Below are 14,810 nucleotides of genomic sequence, written 5' to 3'. Positions count from 1 at the left end.
ACTCTCCCTGGATGGTAGACATCGCCGGAGAGAAAGTTTGGGCACGTTGGGTTTCACCATGATGAGAGATAAGATAACATAACTCTCCATATTTCATTTACCAGTTAGAACCTGCAAATTGGGAACATTTTTTAAAATATTTTTTAATATTTTAAGTTCTGTATAAATCATTACTATTAATTTTTTTTTGTTTTTTTTATTTTCCAGGCAAAACAAGTCCTTCTTGAAAACACATTCCAAAGTAAGTTGTCCTCAAGGATAATGACAGAGACCATATACCACCATGACCCTGGGCTATATACTCTTGGTGGCCCCCAATATACAGACATCATACATGACCCAACCAAAAACAATATACCCATATATACTCAAGTATAAGTCGTACTGGATTTCAGAGCCTTTCCTGAATTTTTTTTTTTTTTTTTTGTTTTATTGACTCCTCGCTGGTATAAGCCGAGACCCCTAATTTACCACAAAAAAAACTGGTAAAACTTATTGACTCGAGTATAAGCCGAGGGGGGGGGGGGGGGGAGTCCACCATTGCAGATAAAAAGTCTGGTCATGTGCATTGCAGCTTAGTAACTCCATGGGGATCATAGTAATAGCAGTTAACCCCATCATGTTCCTCACCTTAACCCCCTGTGTGCCTCACATAAGAGTTACTGTAATGTGGGACATATGGAGGTAATAATTAAGTATCTTCATAATTAAGGTCCTTCATTAGTGCCCTCATGTGCCTCACATATTAGTAACCCTTATATGGGGCACACAGGGGTTAATATGAGGGACATGATGGGGTTAACTGTTATTAATGTGAGGCCCATGGAGTTACTAAAACTAAATTAATAACCAAAAATGCCTGACATTAATAGGCAGAGTAACTAAAGGAAGGTCCCTGTGTGTTACTGTCACGTTACTGCAGCTTCCTCTCCTCCATACAACAGACATCTTCCATAAGACACAATGAATATACTCGAGTATATACGGTAATATACAAACAAGTATTAACTATGTGAATGATTTCCATGCTGATAATCACTAAAAGAGACAAAAAGTAGATATATACAATTATCAGTTGTTAAAGTGCAAATTCTTTCAAATCCAAAAACTTCTTGCTGAAAACACAAATGGGGCTAAGGGACGACCCATCCAGCGGTAGAGACATCACAAACAGATAAACCTAATGCAACAACAGCAAATAACAACAAATACGAAACACAACATTGAAAGACCATATAAACAAAATAGGGGTTATGTTATGGGGTCTTTCGAGTGGCAGTGGGCTCTTTGTATTGATTTTGGGTTAAGTTTCGGCAAATAATAATTTTTACACCTATTTTCTTTGCCGCAGACTCTACGGATGTGCCGGTTACTTATGACAGCCCCAAATCTCCATGGATGGAGGATTTGTGGACGTTTCCGCGTAATCGGAGACAATCTGGTGAGGATCTTCTAGTCACAGTTCTGTAGCACTATGGGGGGGGGACTTAAAGAATACAAATAACTATGCAACCAATGTTTTTATTTTTATTACTCCGATACATTTAGAGACATTCTGTGTGTCACTAGGGTTACAGACTACAAATAATCGCTGCGCGTAGTCTGATTCTTCAGCCATGAGTTGCTCCATTTTGCTCCCAGTTTCATATGGGGCTATGGAAGAATGGAAAAGTCAGGGGCGTAACCACCACCATAGTGTCTGCTATGGGGTCTGTGACATTAGGGGGTCTAGATAGCCCAATTTTTTTTTTGATATTCCATTAGCTATTGGTTTATTCCAGCAGTAAGGGGTCCCTTACTGTTTGGGGAGCCTGTAAAAGGAGTACTTATTATATGGGGGCCAACAAAGAGCAATACACCATTTGGGGGTCAAGGAAAGAGTCAAAAGTTTGCTATGGGGTCCCGTCTTTCCTTGTTACGACCCTGGGAACAGTGACTACACGGTATATACACTACAAAGAAACACAAACCAGTTTTAGCTACACTGAAGAAACGCAAAAGAAGTTGCCCGAGTATACAAACCCTTCCATTTCTAAGCTGTTGTTCGTGAGCTATTACCCCCCACAAGTTTCATGTTTGATGCTCTTACATATCGGACACATATTTGTGACGGTGAGGTCTTCCATGATCTTGCAGATGGCTTACATCCCAACAACAATCCTTTTTAGATTGTGATTTTTTAGGATGAGAAACAAAACCACAAAGGACGAGGTCGGGTCAACACCAAGGGAGTGGCATCAGAAAAATGTTCATTTCCAGCCAAGAATTCCTTAATTTAGAAAGATATGTGTGAAAAACCAGATCCAAAAACATGGGCTCATCATCAGCCCCGTTACTGGAATCGGATGGTGTAATGAGTTAGAAAAAATGGTCTACTTTTTAGCTAAACACAGCGACACTCTTGTCATTGGCGGAGTCTGGTACGGCAGCTTATCAGAATTGTCATACACAGTCTATATCTAGATGCGCATCCGGTCATCATCCATACTTTATATGGAATCTGCCCCAAATGAGGTATTCATGGATGAAAAAATCCCATCCACTATAGACCTCATGACCAAATCCCACCCGCTATAGACCTCCTGACCAAATACCACCCGCTATACCTCATGACCAAATGTAGTGTTATCCTGGTCACGTGTGTATGTTTCCTGTATTCACTGACAGCAAACATATCTAGAAACTGATGAACAAATCCAACGTGACCAACCAAGGAAATAACTATATGAAGAAACCTATAGTGTCTCGTTGCTAAAGTTTACAAGTGGTCACGTGCCAACTTTTTCCTTGCAGAACCTCCGCAGTACATGTGCAGCCCGGGAAAGACCAAGAAGTCATTCACTCTCCAGAGTCTTGGCTCCGGCTCTCAGCACCGCCGGGGGCGCCGGTTATCCGGTAAGAAACACTTATAGGTCATACGGTCATCATGGAGGAAATATTCACGTGTTTCAAATTATTCCAAAGATTCCAGAAAATTCTTCTGATTCGTTGTCCTATATTTCTTATCTCCCGCAGAGCCGGCCAAAGAGATCCAAGCAGCATTTGAGCAAAGTGGTGAGTCGGGTCTATTTCACTGAGCAGACTGCACGCTTTTCTTCTATGGTGTGTTCAGCAAGTATTCCTTGGCAGGATTAGGAAAAATATCTGCAATCCATGGGCCAGAAATTCTTTACGGGGTCAGGGCTGTGTTTCCTTACTGCAGCGCTCTGAATTCTCTGCTTGCTTTAGATATAGATCTAATGGCTAAGATTCTTTCATTCTGCAACCACCAATTTGGATATGGTTGACTTATCCTTAGGGTAGGCTTTCAATATCAAATCGGTGGAGGTCTGACACCCACCACAGTGTAAGGAGCCAGACGTACACTGCTCCGTCCAGAAACAGATTTGCTAGAATCTCATCTACTCTGCTGCTTCTGTCCATCAATGCGTTAGGTCTGTGGCGACTAATCTGCTGCATGTATGTTATATGGACATAGCCTATAGGTATATCTTCTAACAGATAATTGGATCTCTGACCCTATAAATGTCCCTTATAAGACGACTCAATTCTACTTAGAGAGTCACTTACAATCTATAACACATTGCTTATTGGTCCCGAAGGATTTGCCAGATCTTTCTAACACTCTTCTATCTATTTGTCCTAGGTCTGGTGCAGATGAAAGTAAGTAGATGTTTCATTACTAATCTATTATCGTATGCGTTATATTGTGCTCTTATTAACTCTGAAATTTTGGCAACAATTGCCGGTGTTATATTCGCACACTTAAAGGGGGTTTCCAGCATTGTAATATTGGTGCTCTGTCCTTAATGTAGGTCATCAATATCAGATCAATAGAAGGTCCGACTCTCGGCACCCCCATGATCAATCATTTGAAGAGACGCTGCGATCGGATGAGCGTTGCGGCCTCTTCATTGAATACCAAGCACCATACACTGCGGCAGATTTACCAATACTGTCTGAAAGTTAGATGCGTAGGCAGAATAAACGTTCGGGAACCCAGTGGATAAGCTGATGAAAGTGACAGTGGCATTCCTTAAACCAGGGGTCCTCAAACTTTTTAAACAGTGGGCCGGAGGCAGAGCAGGTCGCACAGACATCAAGAGCGGTGCCCTCCAATAGGTAAAGTGAAGTGTGCTCCATGGCCTGGCCCGAGCTCCCCAGGAGCTTCATTATAAATGCACGCCTGCCGGCGTTGTCGGCGGGGCCAGACAGAAGTGCTTGGCGGGCCGCATGTGGCCCACGAGCCGCAGTTTGAGGACCCCTGCCTTAAACTCTACTTCTGCTTCGCAGACCTTGTGACGTTACCTTCATCCACCATGTGGCCTGATCACAGCTCCATCCCAATTAAAGGGATTCTACCATTAAAATGCTATTTTTTCTCGATAACACGTAGGAAGAGCCTTAAGAAAGGCTATTCTTCTCCTACCTTTAGATGTCTTCTCCGCGCCGCCGTTTGGTAGAAATCCCGGTTTTCTTCAGTATGCAGATAAGTTCTCTCGCAGCACTGGGGCGCGGTCCCCAGCGCTCAAACAGCACTGTGGGCGTCCCTGATGCTGCGAGAGTACTCTCCAGTGCCCTCTATCTTCGTCTGGAACGGCCTCTCTCCATGTCTTCTTCCAGCGGTGGCTTCAAACTTCTAGGCCTCGGGCAGAGCCAACTGCACATGCCTGGGGCCATTTTTTTGTGGCCGCTTACACAGTAAGCTGGGGTAAGCAGCCACAAGAAAATGGCCACGGGCAAGTGCAGTCGGCTCTGCCCGAGGACCAAAGGCAGAGCTGACTACGCATGCCTACAAGTTTGAAGCCAACGCCAGGAGAAGATGTGGAGACAGGCCGTTCCTGAAGAGGATGGAGGCCGCACTGCAGAGTTCTCTTGCAGCATCGGGGATGCCCCCAGTGCTGTTTGTGCACTGGGGACCGCCCCCAGTGCTGCGGGAGAACTCATTGCATACAAATAGCATTTTAATGATTGAATCCCTTTAAATGAATGGACTGAGCTGTAATACCAAGCACAGCCACTATACAAATGTGTGATGCAATGGTTGGTAAGTAGTAAAGAGTCCACAACACTCATCCTCTTCAGATGACGGACCCCTGCTGATCTTCATTTGATGATCTATCCAAAGGATAGGCTATCAATTATTTAGGTCTGAAAACCCCTTTAATGCTTTATCTCCGAGTGCCGATTGTGGAAGAGCTTAACTCCAACGCTGTCACCTGCTTTTTCATAAACAAGTAAAAAAAACTCTAGCAAAAAGATAAAACTATTCATATAAAAATCTAGTGATTCTTCTTCACCTCTAGCATGCCGGCAGCGAGGGAGAACTTTTTCCATCCAATACCTCTCTTCAGTCTTCGGACAGTATATGTACACTAGAGTCGTGTATCCTGGAGGACACCGGGGAAGGTGAAGGCTGTGAGGACAACGTAGAAGACTCTTCCTTCTGTTTGCCAGAAGATGCTCTGTCTGGTAGTCTTTCCATCACGGATGAGATAATGGAGCTGCTGAACCAGAGGGGTCTCCGGGCCGAGCCATTACATGGAGAGTCCAAGGTTTCAGAGGTGGAACAGGAAAAGCCTGACGAAAAGGTGACCCTCTAGGGCTAAACCCCCACTGTATACCTTATCTAATACAATACCAGGGGTGCTCCACTTGAGGCCCAAACCATCAGACATGCTTGTCTATGCCCCGATAGTTCGGAAAGACACATCGGTCAACAGCCAACAGTGTGATTGGGGCTTAGAGAACAGTGGGCTGCTGTTAGGTGGCAGATCCATTCTACCTTCCCCACATTGTTTGTACATATCAGTGCAGATCTATGAACATGTATGTCAGCTCTCTCTACCATCTGCCCACATATCTTTGACATGTCATACAAAATAGAAGTGCTGAGGAGTAGGGGAAAGTAAGAGTTAATGGCGCAATGTATGACTGCCACCAATAGGAACATTGTGTGGCTGCTACTATTATGGGGGGCACAATTTAGCCAGATAAGTTCTAATGTAAAGACCTGGCCCAATGGATATGTCTAACCATCTAAATAATAGTTTATTGTTGTCTCAAGTAAACCAAAATATTCTAATTTCATTTCTGATAGGAATCTGAAAATTGTGAGCTGAATCAATCCAAATCCACCAAAGACCTTGCCGAGACTGAGAGAACAAGTTCCACCTCACTTGATGAGACATCAGAAGTGTTTTCAAGTGGTGACCTAGCTTTGTCTGACTCAGTAGATAAGCTGAGAAATCTGGAACCTGGTCAAGATGTCTCTGAGGTGCCTTTCTGCATTGGATCTTCAGATGAAGACTTACAGAACAAAGAGAACGGAGAATCCTCTGTAGAGGAGAAGACGCTGTTGGAAGTGCCTCGGCAAGCGGATGATGAAGCCAAGATTTGCACAGATGAGGCTAAACATGAGAAGGCCCAGCTGTCAGTACTACCCGTAGAAGATGAGGATAAATCTTCCAAAGTTAAAGAGAAGATTGAACGAGAGGAAGTTGCTGCTGAACCACAAGACAAGGAAACGCCCATTTCGGAAAAGAAAGACAAAAACACGAAGATCAAAAGAGATTCCACCTTGACCCCAGATGACCGACTGTTAATCGAAAGGATCAAAAATTACTATGACACTGCAGATGCTGGAGCATCTTATCTGAGTAAAGAGGAAAGCATTTCCTACATTCCCACCGGTGTGGTTAAAGACTCCATCTTAAGATTCAATTACATTCTGCAGCAAGAGGTCAAGAAAGATCGGGAAAAAAGCAAATGCAAGATAAACGGTTGCTCTACAGAATCGAAGCAAGCAAATTGCCAAAGGAAAGTTCTGTCCCAGGCTGCTGAGGTGGCCAAAATCAAAGTAGAAATGAACAAAGGTGGATTGGAGCCGGAGTCAGAGTACAAGTCTTGTGCCGAGATACGTAAGGCCTGGAAAGAAAAGGAGAAACCAAGCAATGCTGAAATTGGAAGAGTGCCGAAAAGAGGGAAATCGAGGAGAAAAGACATAGAAGAGTCCGGTGGTGAACTGGTTATCGTTGAAGAGTCGGACTTAGAAGTTGGAGGTCAGATGCCAAAAGAAGGTCCGCTGAAGAAAGAATTGGTAAAGGAACAACAGAAACACACTGTTGAAGAAAATACCAACAAACTGGAATCTCACGGACGTGAGCCTTTGCCTGGTGACACCAATAAAGCCGCCTTCTGTTCTTCCAGCATTGGTCTCTACGAATCTGATGATATTTGTCTAATTGAAAACTCCGAGAAGATCATTAACAAAGTGCAACTTCTGGCAAAGATGTACAGTGAAAAGATTGGCAGGATGAAGATTCAAAAGAAGACCGGGGTCAACAAGACATCGGAAGCTCAGAAGAAAGCCACAGTGAAGACCCTTCCTCTAGTCACAGAGGAAAGTACTGGTGACAGACATATGGCAGGTAAGAACCACTGTGATCCAAGATTCACGTTTTACATACATAGATGAATTGATTCTATAGACAGAAATATCTATGGGGTGGCTTCCCATTGACTTCGGAGCAGGGACACCAGTGGATGCTTCTCCCAAGCCTAATACATATTAAAACAATAGAAAGAGTAAACCAACCATAGTTGCCCTCAGCTAGAGCACCATGACTCTTCTGACGGGTTCCCTGTAGATATTTACACATTCCCATATCAATTTGCTCTTTACTTGAAGTGGCCAACCCCAAATCAATATTTTTGTTTTGATGCATATTTCTTCTCTTTCATGTAGAGCCCCAGGTATATGGACATCTGAAGATTCATGAAACTTTGCTTCACATAAATTGTGTCCAAGAGAATGGTCTCATCCTTACTGCAACTCGCGAGAGTGCTTTGGATCTTCTCAAAAAAGAGTTCTTAATGACTCAATACCCTACAAAGGAACAAATCCCATCACCAAGGCCATCTGAGATAGAAGAAGTAGCATTACTTGTCCAGGAGGGAACGTCTACAGAAATAACACAATGTCAAGAGCTTTCATTCGACGTGTGTAAACAGGAAGAAGAACGCCATGTAAACTATGAGCCTGCTCCTCAACCGGCACCAACCACCAATGACACCAAATTAGACAATTCCCATGCCACTAAACCATGCTTAATAGAAGATAAGGAGAGTCCTATGCCCTCTGATGACAGTGAGGAAATGGAAACTAGTGTTTTGGAGATCAATGTACCTGAAAAAGTCAACTTTTTGGTGGCATCAAATACACTTCACACTGATCCAACACCGGCTATTTCCGAAATCAATGAGTTGGAAGAAAAACAGGTCGATGTAAAGACATTTGAGGATTCCAAGGACCATGTAGATGCTCGGTATACTATAAATAACTCAGAGGAAACTTCTAAAGAAGGTTCAGAGACTGTGATTATTATAAACATGAGGGAGCATGCTGATGTATCACATAAAACTGAGGCCAATAGTCAAGAGCCACAAGCAACTCCCCAGATGGCTCATCCACGAGTAACAAACATCCCTGCTCCCGTAAATGGTCAAGAGAATGAGGACCATTCAAGATCAGACGTTAACTGTGTTGAATTGAGCACACCTCCTTGTAACATCTCTGAATCCCAAAAAGTCCAGAAACCCAGGGGAGTGTCCCCAGCCGTTATGGATGTGATGCAACGCCTGCAGCTCGACTCCTCACTTTCTATTCCATCAACCAAAAATATAAACGGCTCAAAAAAGCTAAATATGGCCACTCGTTCCTCATCCTTCAAGGGTAACACTTCCACTGATAAAGAATTTCAAGGCATAATCAAGCCAAAGTTGCAACTTAAGAAGCAGCAAGCCATTGTGCCTACCCCTGGCCTCTTATCGCCATCCATTTTACAGAGGAAGTTGTCTAGAGCAGTGGCTTTGTCCAAAAATACCCTCGAGTCTCAGCAGGCTCTTCCAAGAAGAAGCCCCATGACAAAGTCTAGAAGTTCTGACAGTGACACACATACCCCAGTCATAAGGTCTCATCCTTCTATTCCTGGCCCATCACCATACAGAAATTCACTTTATTCTGGACTTTTACTAAGTGATCCAAAACCAAGAGTCCATAAGAATAGCGTTTTGGCAGAGAACCGAAAAGATGGCACGGCAAATCAACCAGATTTCAAATTTACACAAACTATTTCAACAAATGAAGGCTCGCACAAGAATTTATCTTCTGCCTACCAAAAGGGAAATAATACAGACAGACCTGTTTGTCTTTCGCCAGGTTCACCAGTCCTCATTGCAATCCCTTGCCCACCAAGCGTTAGACAAATTCCATCGTCAACAGTGTCAGAACCAAATTCACGGGTTCAGTCTCCTCTGACATTACGCTCTAGGATGTTTTCTCCTCCCCCAAGTAAAAATCAAGTATGTCCAAAGTCTCCTCGTGTCCCTTCCTTGGCCCAAACAAGAGCATGTTCATTTACTCCACTCTCTTTTAGTAATCTGGAGCGTTCATCTTCATCCTCTGCAAATTCAACTCCAACCTGCACAAGTCCCCCACCTTGTCCTTGGTCTCCTGGATTCCCTACCTATTCCAGGAGATCCTATGGAAGTAACGTACACAGCACTGGAGACCATCCACTCAGCCCCAGTGCACTGCAGTCACCAGTTGGGTCCTCTATCGAAGAAAATAAGTTCTGGTGTTTAAGCCGATCACCTCCATGTTTGGCTTTGGATTCCAATTCCCATACTGCTGGAATCAGTACTCATGAGTTAACCAGCATCCATTGGCCTGATGTCCGTGAACTGAGAACGAAGTATGGGCCCTTCAAACCACAGAAATCTACAAACTTAGAGAAGACGCATGATTCGAGGCCTTCAACTTCATTCAGGCAATGCAAGTCTCTGGATGATGGACCAAACCTATTTTTCAACGATACGAGTTCCCTGAATTTTGCAGCCTCACATTCCCCAACGGTAGAGACCGGTGAAAGCCCAGAGCAGTACGAAAGTACGGAGAAGTTGGACTCTTCTGACGCAAAGGAAAAAGCCACCTTAAAAGCAAGTTATTCCACCACAGTGAACATACAAATTGGAGGAAGTGGTAGAATTGCTTCTTTTAGTAATGCTCAGGTGAGTTTAACACATCCCCTGCTGCAAGCTCCAGAGACACTCTCGTCAAGGAAGATAAACATTAATGGAAGCACCTTAGAGCATAAAAATGTGAATTACAGGAAAAAATGAGGAGGGTGGGGTGGGCTTCAGGATAAAGAAAATGTCCTCTAGAATAGAGGAAGAACAGAACAATGATACATACCAAAGATGAGACACAATAATATACCAGTCTGCACTTTCTTTCTATGTAAAGCATTGTTATCCTTAGCCAATATGGCGGACCACAAAGCGGTCGGTCAGCAGGACTTAAGAGTAGTAGGTTCATTGACGTTGCACTTACCGATGAACTTTTTTTTGCTGCAAAGATCCATCGTAAGGTCTTTGTATTGCCAAACGTACACCAAAGATATATGTTGATCCTCTGTACATACCCTTCATGGAGCCCAACTAGTAATGGACACGACACAATTTCATGTGACTCATTTTACTGCATTGTATTGTACCTTCTAGTACAGAACACAAGTATAAGGGATAACCTGCAGTTGAATACATATGCCATAAAGTAAAACAGAAATATTCAGAATTGAAAGAAATTTTTCTTGCTTGTGATCCCTTACCTTCTTACTTTACTGGATCAATGTAAGACTGTGATTTCTCAGGTCAAAGATAGGCTCAAATTTGGAGAGTCCGCTGTAAACGGGTTCCTCTGCCGGTAGTCTTAGGTGTTGTGGTTGCACAGACACTTTGCAATGTTAGAGCCCGGGCCATTCAAGGAGACTACCTATCTTCTGGGTGGCAGGTCTGACGCTTGATCTGGATCTGTCCATTCTGTAACATCAGTAGTATCGATTGCACCATAATAAACTCACGGTGCTTTGGTCATGCGGGCAAGATTTGGTGTCTTCTCCTTGAACCAATACTTGGATCTCTGGCCACCTGACCGTGGATGGATTTGCAGGTCTTGTTCACTTAAATTGGGGCCTGCTCCTTTTCTTTGGACAGTATGGCGGCCATGGTGGAGGGAAAATAGTAAAGGGGGTGCAGGACTAAATCAGGACTGCACCATTTTCATTCTCAGGATCAATGGGGGTCCCAGAGGTCCGCCATTGTAATCCCAGTCATATGTCATCACGTCACAAGATGGAAATACCCCATAAGCATAGGATTAGCAAGGGTGGATCCCACCGAGCTCAGCAGGGTCTTTTGGTCAGGTATTGAGGCTTCATTGACAGCAGACAAATGGGAGGAAAGGATCATGTCTATTGGATCTGACATGTCCAATGGGAAACAATCCACCATTACTGTGATGTGTTCCTGTTTATGGGGCAGCCACCACATAATGACTTATGTCTGCCACCAGGTGTAAGATGGACATACACCTCCTGCAGCATTTGCTGACAGTATTTCTCATGAAGTGCATGTGTTTTTAAGACAGACAGAGGAATAAGCTGCCGCCAACTATCTACACAAGTATTAGGCATGTTGAAGTCCAACATGGCTGTCCTTCCTTTTCCCCGACATCTGGGGAACACTTGGGATGCCCCTGCACGCTTTACATGATGATGGTCCCTTGTAATGTAGTTTTACAATAAGTACAGACCAATGTAAGAGGAGAATCGTCTGCGCTAGAGGTATAACATACAGTACCATGAAATCAGAAGTGACATCCTCCATATTGTGTCACAGATTGTTCTAGTATCAGACCTTACAGACGCTCACAGCAGCACTTTACAGAGAAGTCATATTCCTACAAGTTGCTCCATGTAAGAAAAATACCAGACATCCGACAGACCCCATTATAGTCCATCGGTTCTGTTCACGTCCGCCATTTTTGTAGCCTGTTTTTCAGGTCCTCCAATCAACCAGAAGAACAGAAACCTGGCGCAGAGGTGAACCAGGTCTTATAAGTCACAACTCAAGATTTACATGGCCTGGGGAAGGATATCCAGTCTTATGATTTTATTTTTACCACTCATGAAAACTTTGCAAAGAGAAAATGTACGATAAGGATGATGTATGTCTGGTGTTCTTAAAGGGGATGTTTGGTCTACAAAACTCACGTTCAATGACCGTATTAGGACTTCCATGTTCATTTAGGGAGATCCTTATTCAGGATCCTTATTTATTAAAGGGGCTTTTCAGGACTATGTTACTCGATGTCCGGCACCCTCACCGATCAGCTAGTTGAAGAGGCTACAGCATTGAGACCAGTGCTGCAGGTTCTTCAAAGCTTAGTAAGCATTACATAGTGGCTGTGCTTGGTTTCACAGCTTGGCTGCATTCACTTGAATGGGACTGAGCACCAAATAGGTCATGTGACTGATGGATGTGAAATCAGCAGCCTATAAGGCAGAAGTTTCACTCACCCGAGCATACAGGTGATCAATGGGGGTGCCAAGTATCAGACGCTCAAAAATCTGATATCTAAAGGATATGTCTTCAATAATAAAGTCATGGAAACCCCCTTTAACCAATGCAGTGGAGGGCCCAGCATGTCACTACACAGACAACCCAATTATTCCAGTACAAACTATGAGCACCATTGTCAGGTTTCCCACAGTTCATTGTAGGGGTTAAGCTTAAAGGGGCTGTCCAGGAATTAGTGCAACCTGTCAGGAGGTCCAGGGAGGTGTAAGATAAAAAATAAAGCATACTCAGCAGTCGCCAGTGTTTTCTTATCCTCCGCCGGGGTCTGATTGGTCTAGTCCTCAGCATCACATGACTGCTGAGACCAATCAGTGGTCTCGGAAATCACTAGAGAGGGACTGACGACAAAACTCACATGTCATTGGTTCCTTGCCAGTGACCACTCACTGGTCCCAGCGTTCTTGTGATGCTGAGGATTTCCAACGTCCAGCCACCAGACCGGACAGACCCTGGCAGCAGACAACGGAGCACTAGGGATATGTTAGTGTGCTCCCCCCCAATGGGTTGTTTTAATTCCTGGACAACCCCTTTCAAAATAGATGAGCCTTCTAACGAAAAAGCTGACAATCCCTTTAAGGATGTTTTTTTGTGAGGTGAAACAGTAGGTTGGTATCTTAGAGAAAGTAGAGACATTAGATGTCATGTATGTGAGCGGTATTGTGATTCGGCTACAGAATGTGATCCGTCCTAGGAAGAGTTAATATTAAGATGGCTGCGGATAAGCAGGAGTCTCCCCAGGACCTGCTGAGACGTCTTCCCATCCTTGGACCCCCATCCCCTTTTCTTAGCAGTATCTTATACACACCTAACCCTTCATGTGACTGCTCTCTGCTGCAGGACCCTAACCCCTGCACGTCTGGTCCTGATGACATTTCTGTCTTTTTAGTTTACCCCAGCCCCCTGAGTATTTTTTAATTTATCTCCAACATCCCCTTTAATGGTACTTACTGCATATTCTGCACTGCTGTCATAGCCCACAAAATGCGTCCCTTCCTGGTGAAGTTCAGTACAAGAAACCGGGACTCTATTAAGAGAAAAGTGCCTTGTAATAACCACAAAACTATAACAAGGGGACAAGAACAGGTTTTCCTTTTTTTGTGACTTACTGTTGTTTCGCTTGGTAGCCAATGTAGAATTAAGCAGCTCCTCCTGCCTCGCTCAGTGTGCAAAATCCCAGCAATTTCTGAATCACCAATCAGTGGCTGAGTTAGCGGCGGCCAATCACATCGCAGCACTGAGTGTAGGTGGTAAAGAAAAGTATTAGGGGACTCAGGTACAAATGGTTGTCATCCTGACAGTCTATTCTGTTACACCCCTCTAATGTGATTTTAGAAACACACGGCAGCGCCATGATCTCAGGACCACGCCATTGTGATGCTGGGGTCCCATTCATCAAGAACATGCCCGTGGCTAGGGGACAAGTAAAGTAAGAGGGAAAACCCCTTTAACTCAGGCTCATCTACTCTATGTGCAGGTTCTCAGCCACGGCAGTAACACAACTGGGTCTTAAAAGTCAGAGACTGTTATGAACTATTCCTTTAAATACCCCAAGACCAACTCAACCAATCCTAGCTTACCTTTAGCCTTACCTAACAAGTGCCCACCCTATAGACTGCCATACAATAGGGCTGCATTGAGGGACCCCCATAAGCCACTATGGTGCTGTACAGAATAATACATGCGGACCAATTCTACTCCAATTCCAAATGGTACGTAGCAATAGTTTATCATGGATTCCCATATGTACTAAGAACTGAACCCCATGGGGCGGTGTAATATAAAGTCACCTGTGTAAATAGATATGAGCAGTTATTAACCCTCATTACCTGCCGCTCATTTTCTATACCTGTACATGACATTGTGTAATCATTTTGTATTGTCAATAAAGAAGCTCTTATCATTACTGCGACTCCTTCCTATTCATTTAAAAAATCATTGACCTCTTATAATGTCGACCCGGGGGTACGGGGAGGGTCTCGTCATTCTGTAAAGGAGTTCTGAGAGTGACTCTTGGCCCTAATATGAATCCCTACGAAGACACAAAGAAGTAGACTTAGGTTTTAGGGGCGTTTGAAGAGTTAAAGAATTATGACCGGTCATTAGGAGAGCTTAACAACATTAACCCTTTCCCGCCGATGGCATTTTTTGATTTTCGTTTTTCGTTTTTGACTCCCCTCCTTCTAAACCCCATAACTTTTTTAATTCTCCGCTCCCAGAGGCATATGAGGTCTTAATTTTTGCGGGACAAATTTTTCTGCATGATGCCGCCATTATTTATTCTATATAATGTACTGGGAAGCAGGAAAAAAATTCAGAATGGGGTAGATTTG

At 43.8% G+C, this 14,810-nt stretch overlaps 1 protein-coding gene across 1 annotated transcript in view; it reads left to right on the top strand.

Moving 5' to 3' along the window:
- The window catches only part of PLEKHG2 (pleckstrin homology and RhoGEF domain containing G2), a 62,796-nt gene extending 48,361 nt beyond the window's left edge, over positions 1 to 14,435 (top strand). The window contains exons 13-20 of the mRNA XM_075259874.1: positions 208 to 241; positions 1,352 to 1,441; positions 2,794 to 2,895; positions 3,016 to 3,054; positions 3,647 to 3,663; positions 5,307 to 5,591; positions 6,101 to 7,430; positions 7,748 to 14,435. Of these exons, the coding sequence (XP_075115975.1) occupies positions 208 to 241; positions 1,352 to 1,441; positions 2,794 to 2,895; positions 3,016 to 3,054; positions 3,647 to 3,663; positions 5,307 to 5,591; positions 6,101 to 7,430; positions 7,748 to 10,182 (4,332 nt within the window). The 3' untranslated portion in view covers positions 10,183 to 14,435. The remainder of the gene's footprint in view (positions 1 to 207; positions 242 to 1,351; positions 1,442 to 2,793; positions 2,896 to 3,015; positions 3,055 to 3,646; positions 3,664 to 5,306; positions 5,592 to 6,100; positions 7,431 to 7,747) is intronic.
- The last annotated feature ends 375 nt before the right edge of the window (positions 14,436 to 14,810 follow it).

The sequence above is a fragment of the Leptodactylus fuscus genome, chromosome 11, assembly GCF_031893055.1.
Source record: "Leptodactylus fuscus isolate aLepFus1 chromosome 11, aLepFus1.hap2, whole genome shotgun sequence".
NCBI classification, from domain to species: Eukaryota; Metazoa; Chordata; class Amphibia; order Anura; family Leptodactylidae; genus Leptodactylus; species Leptodactylus fuscus.
The sequence above is the reverse complement of the archived record's forward strand: the minus strand, read 5'-3'. Positions and strand labels throughout refer to the sequence as shown.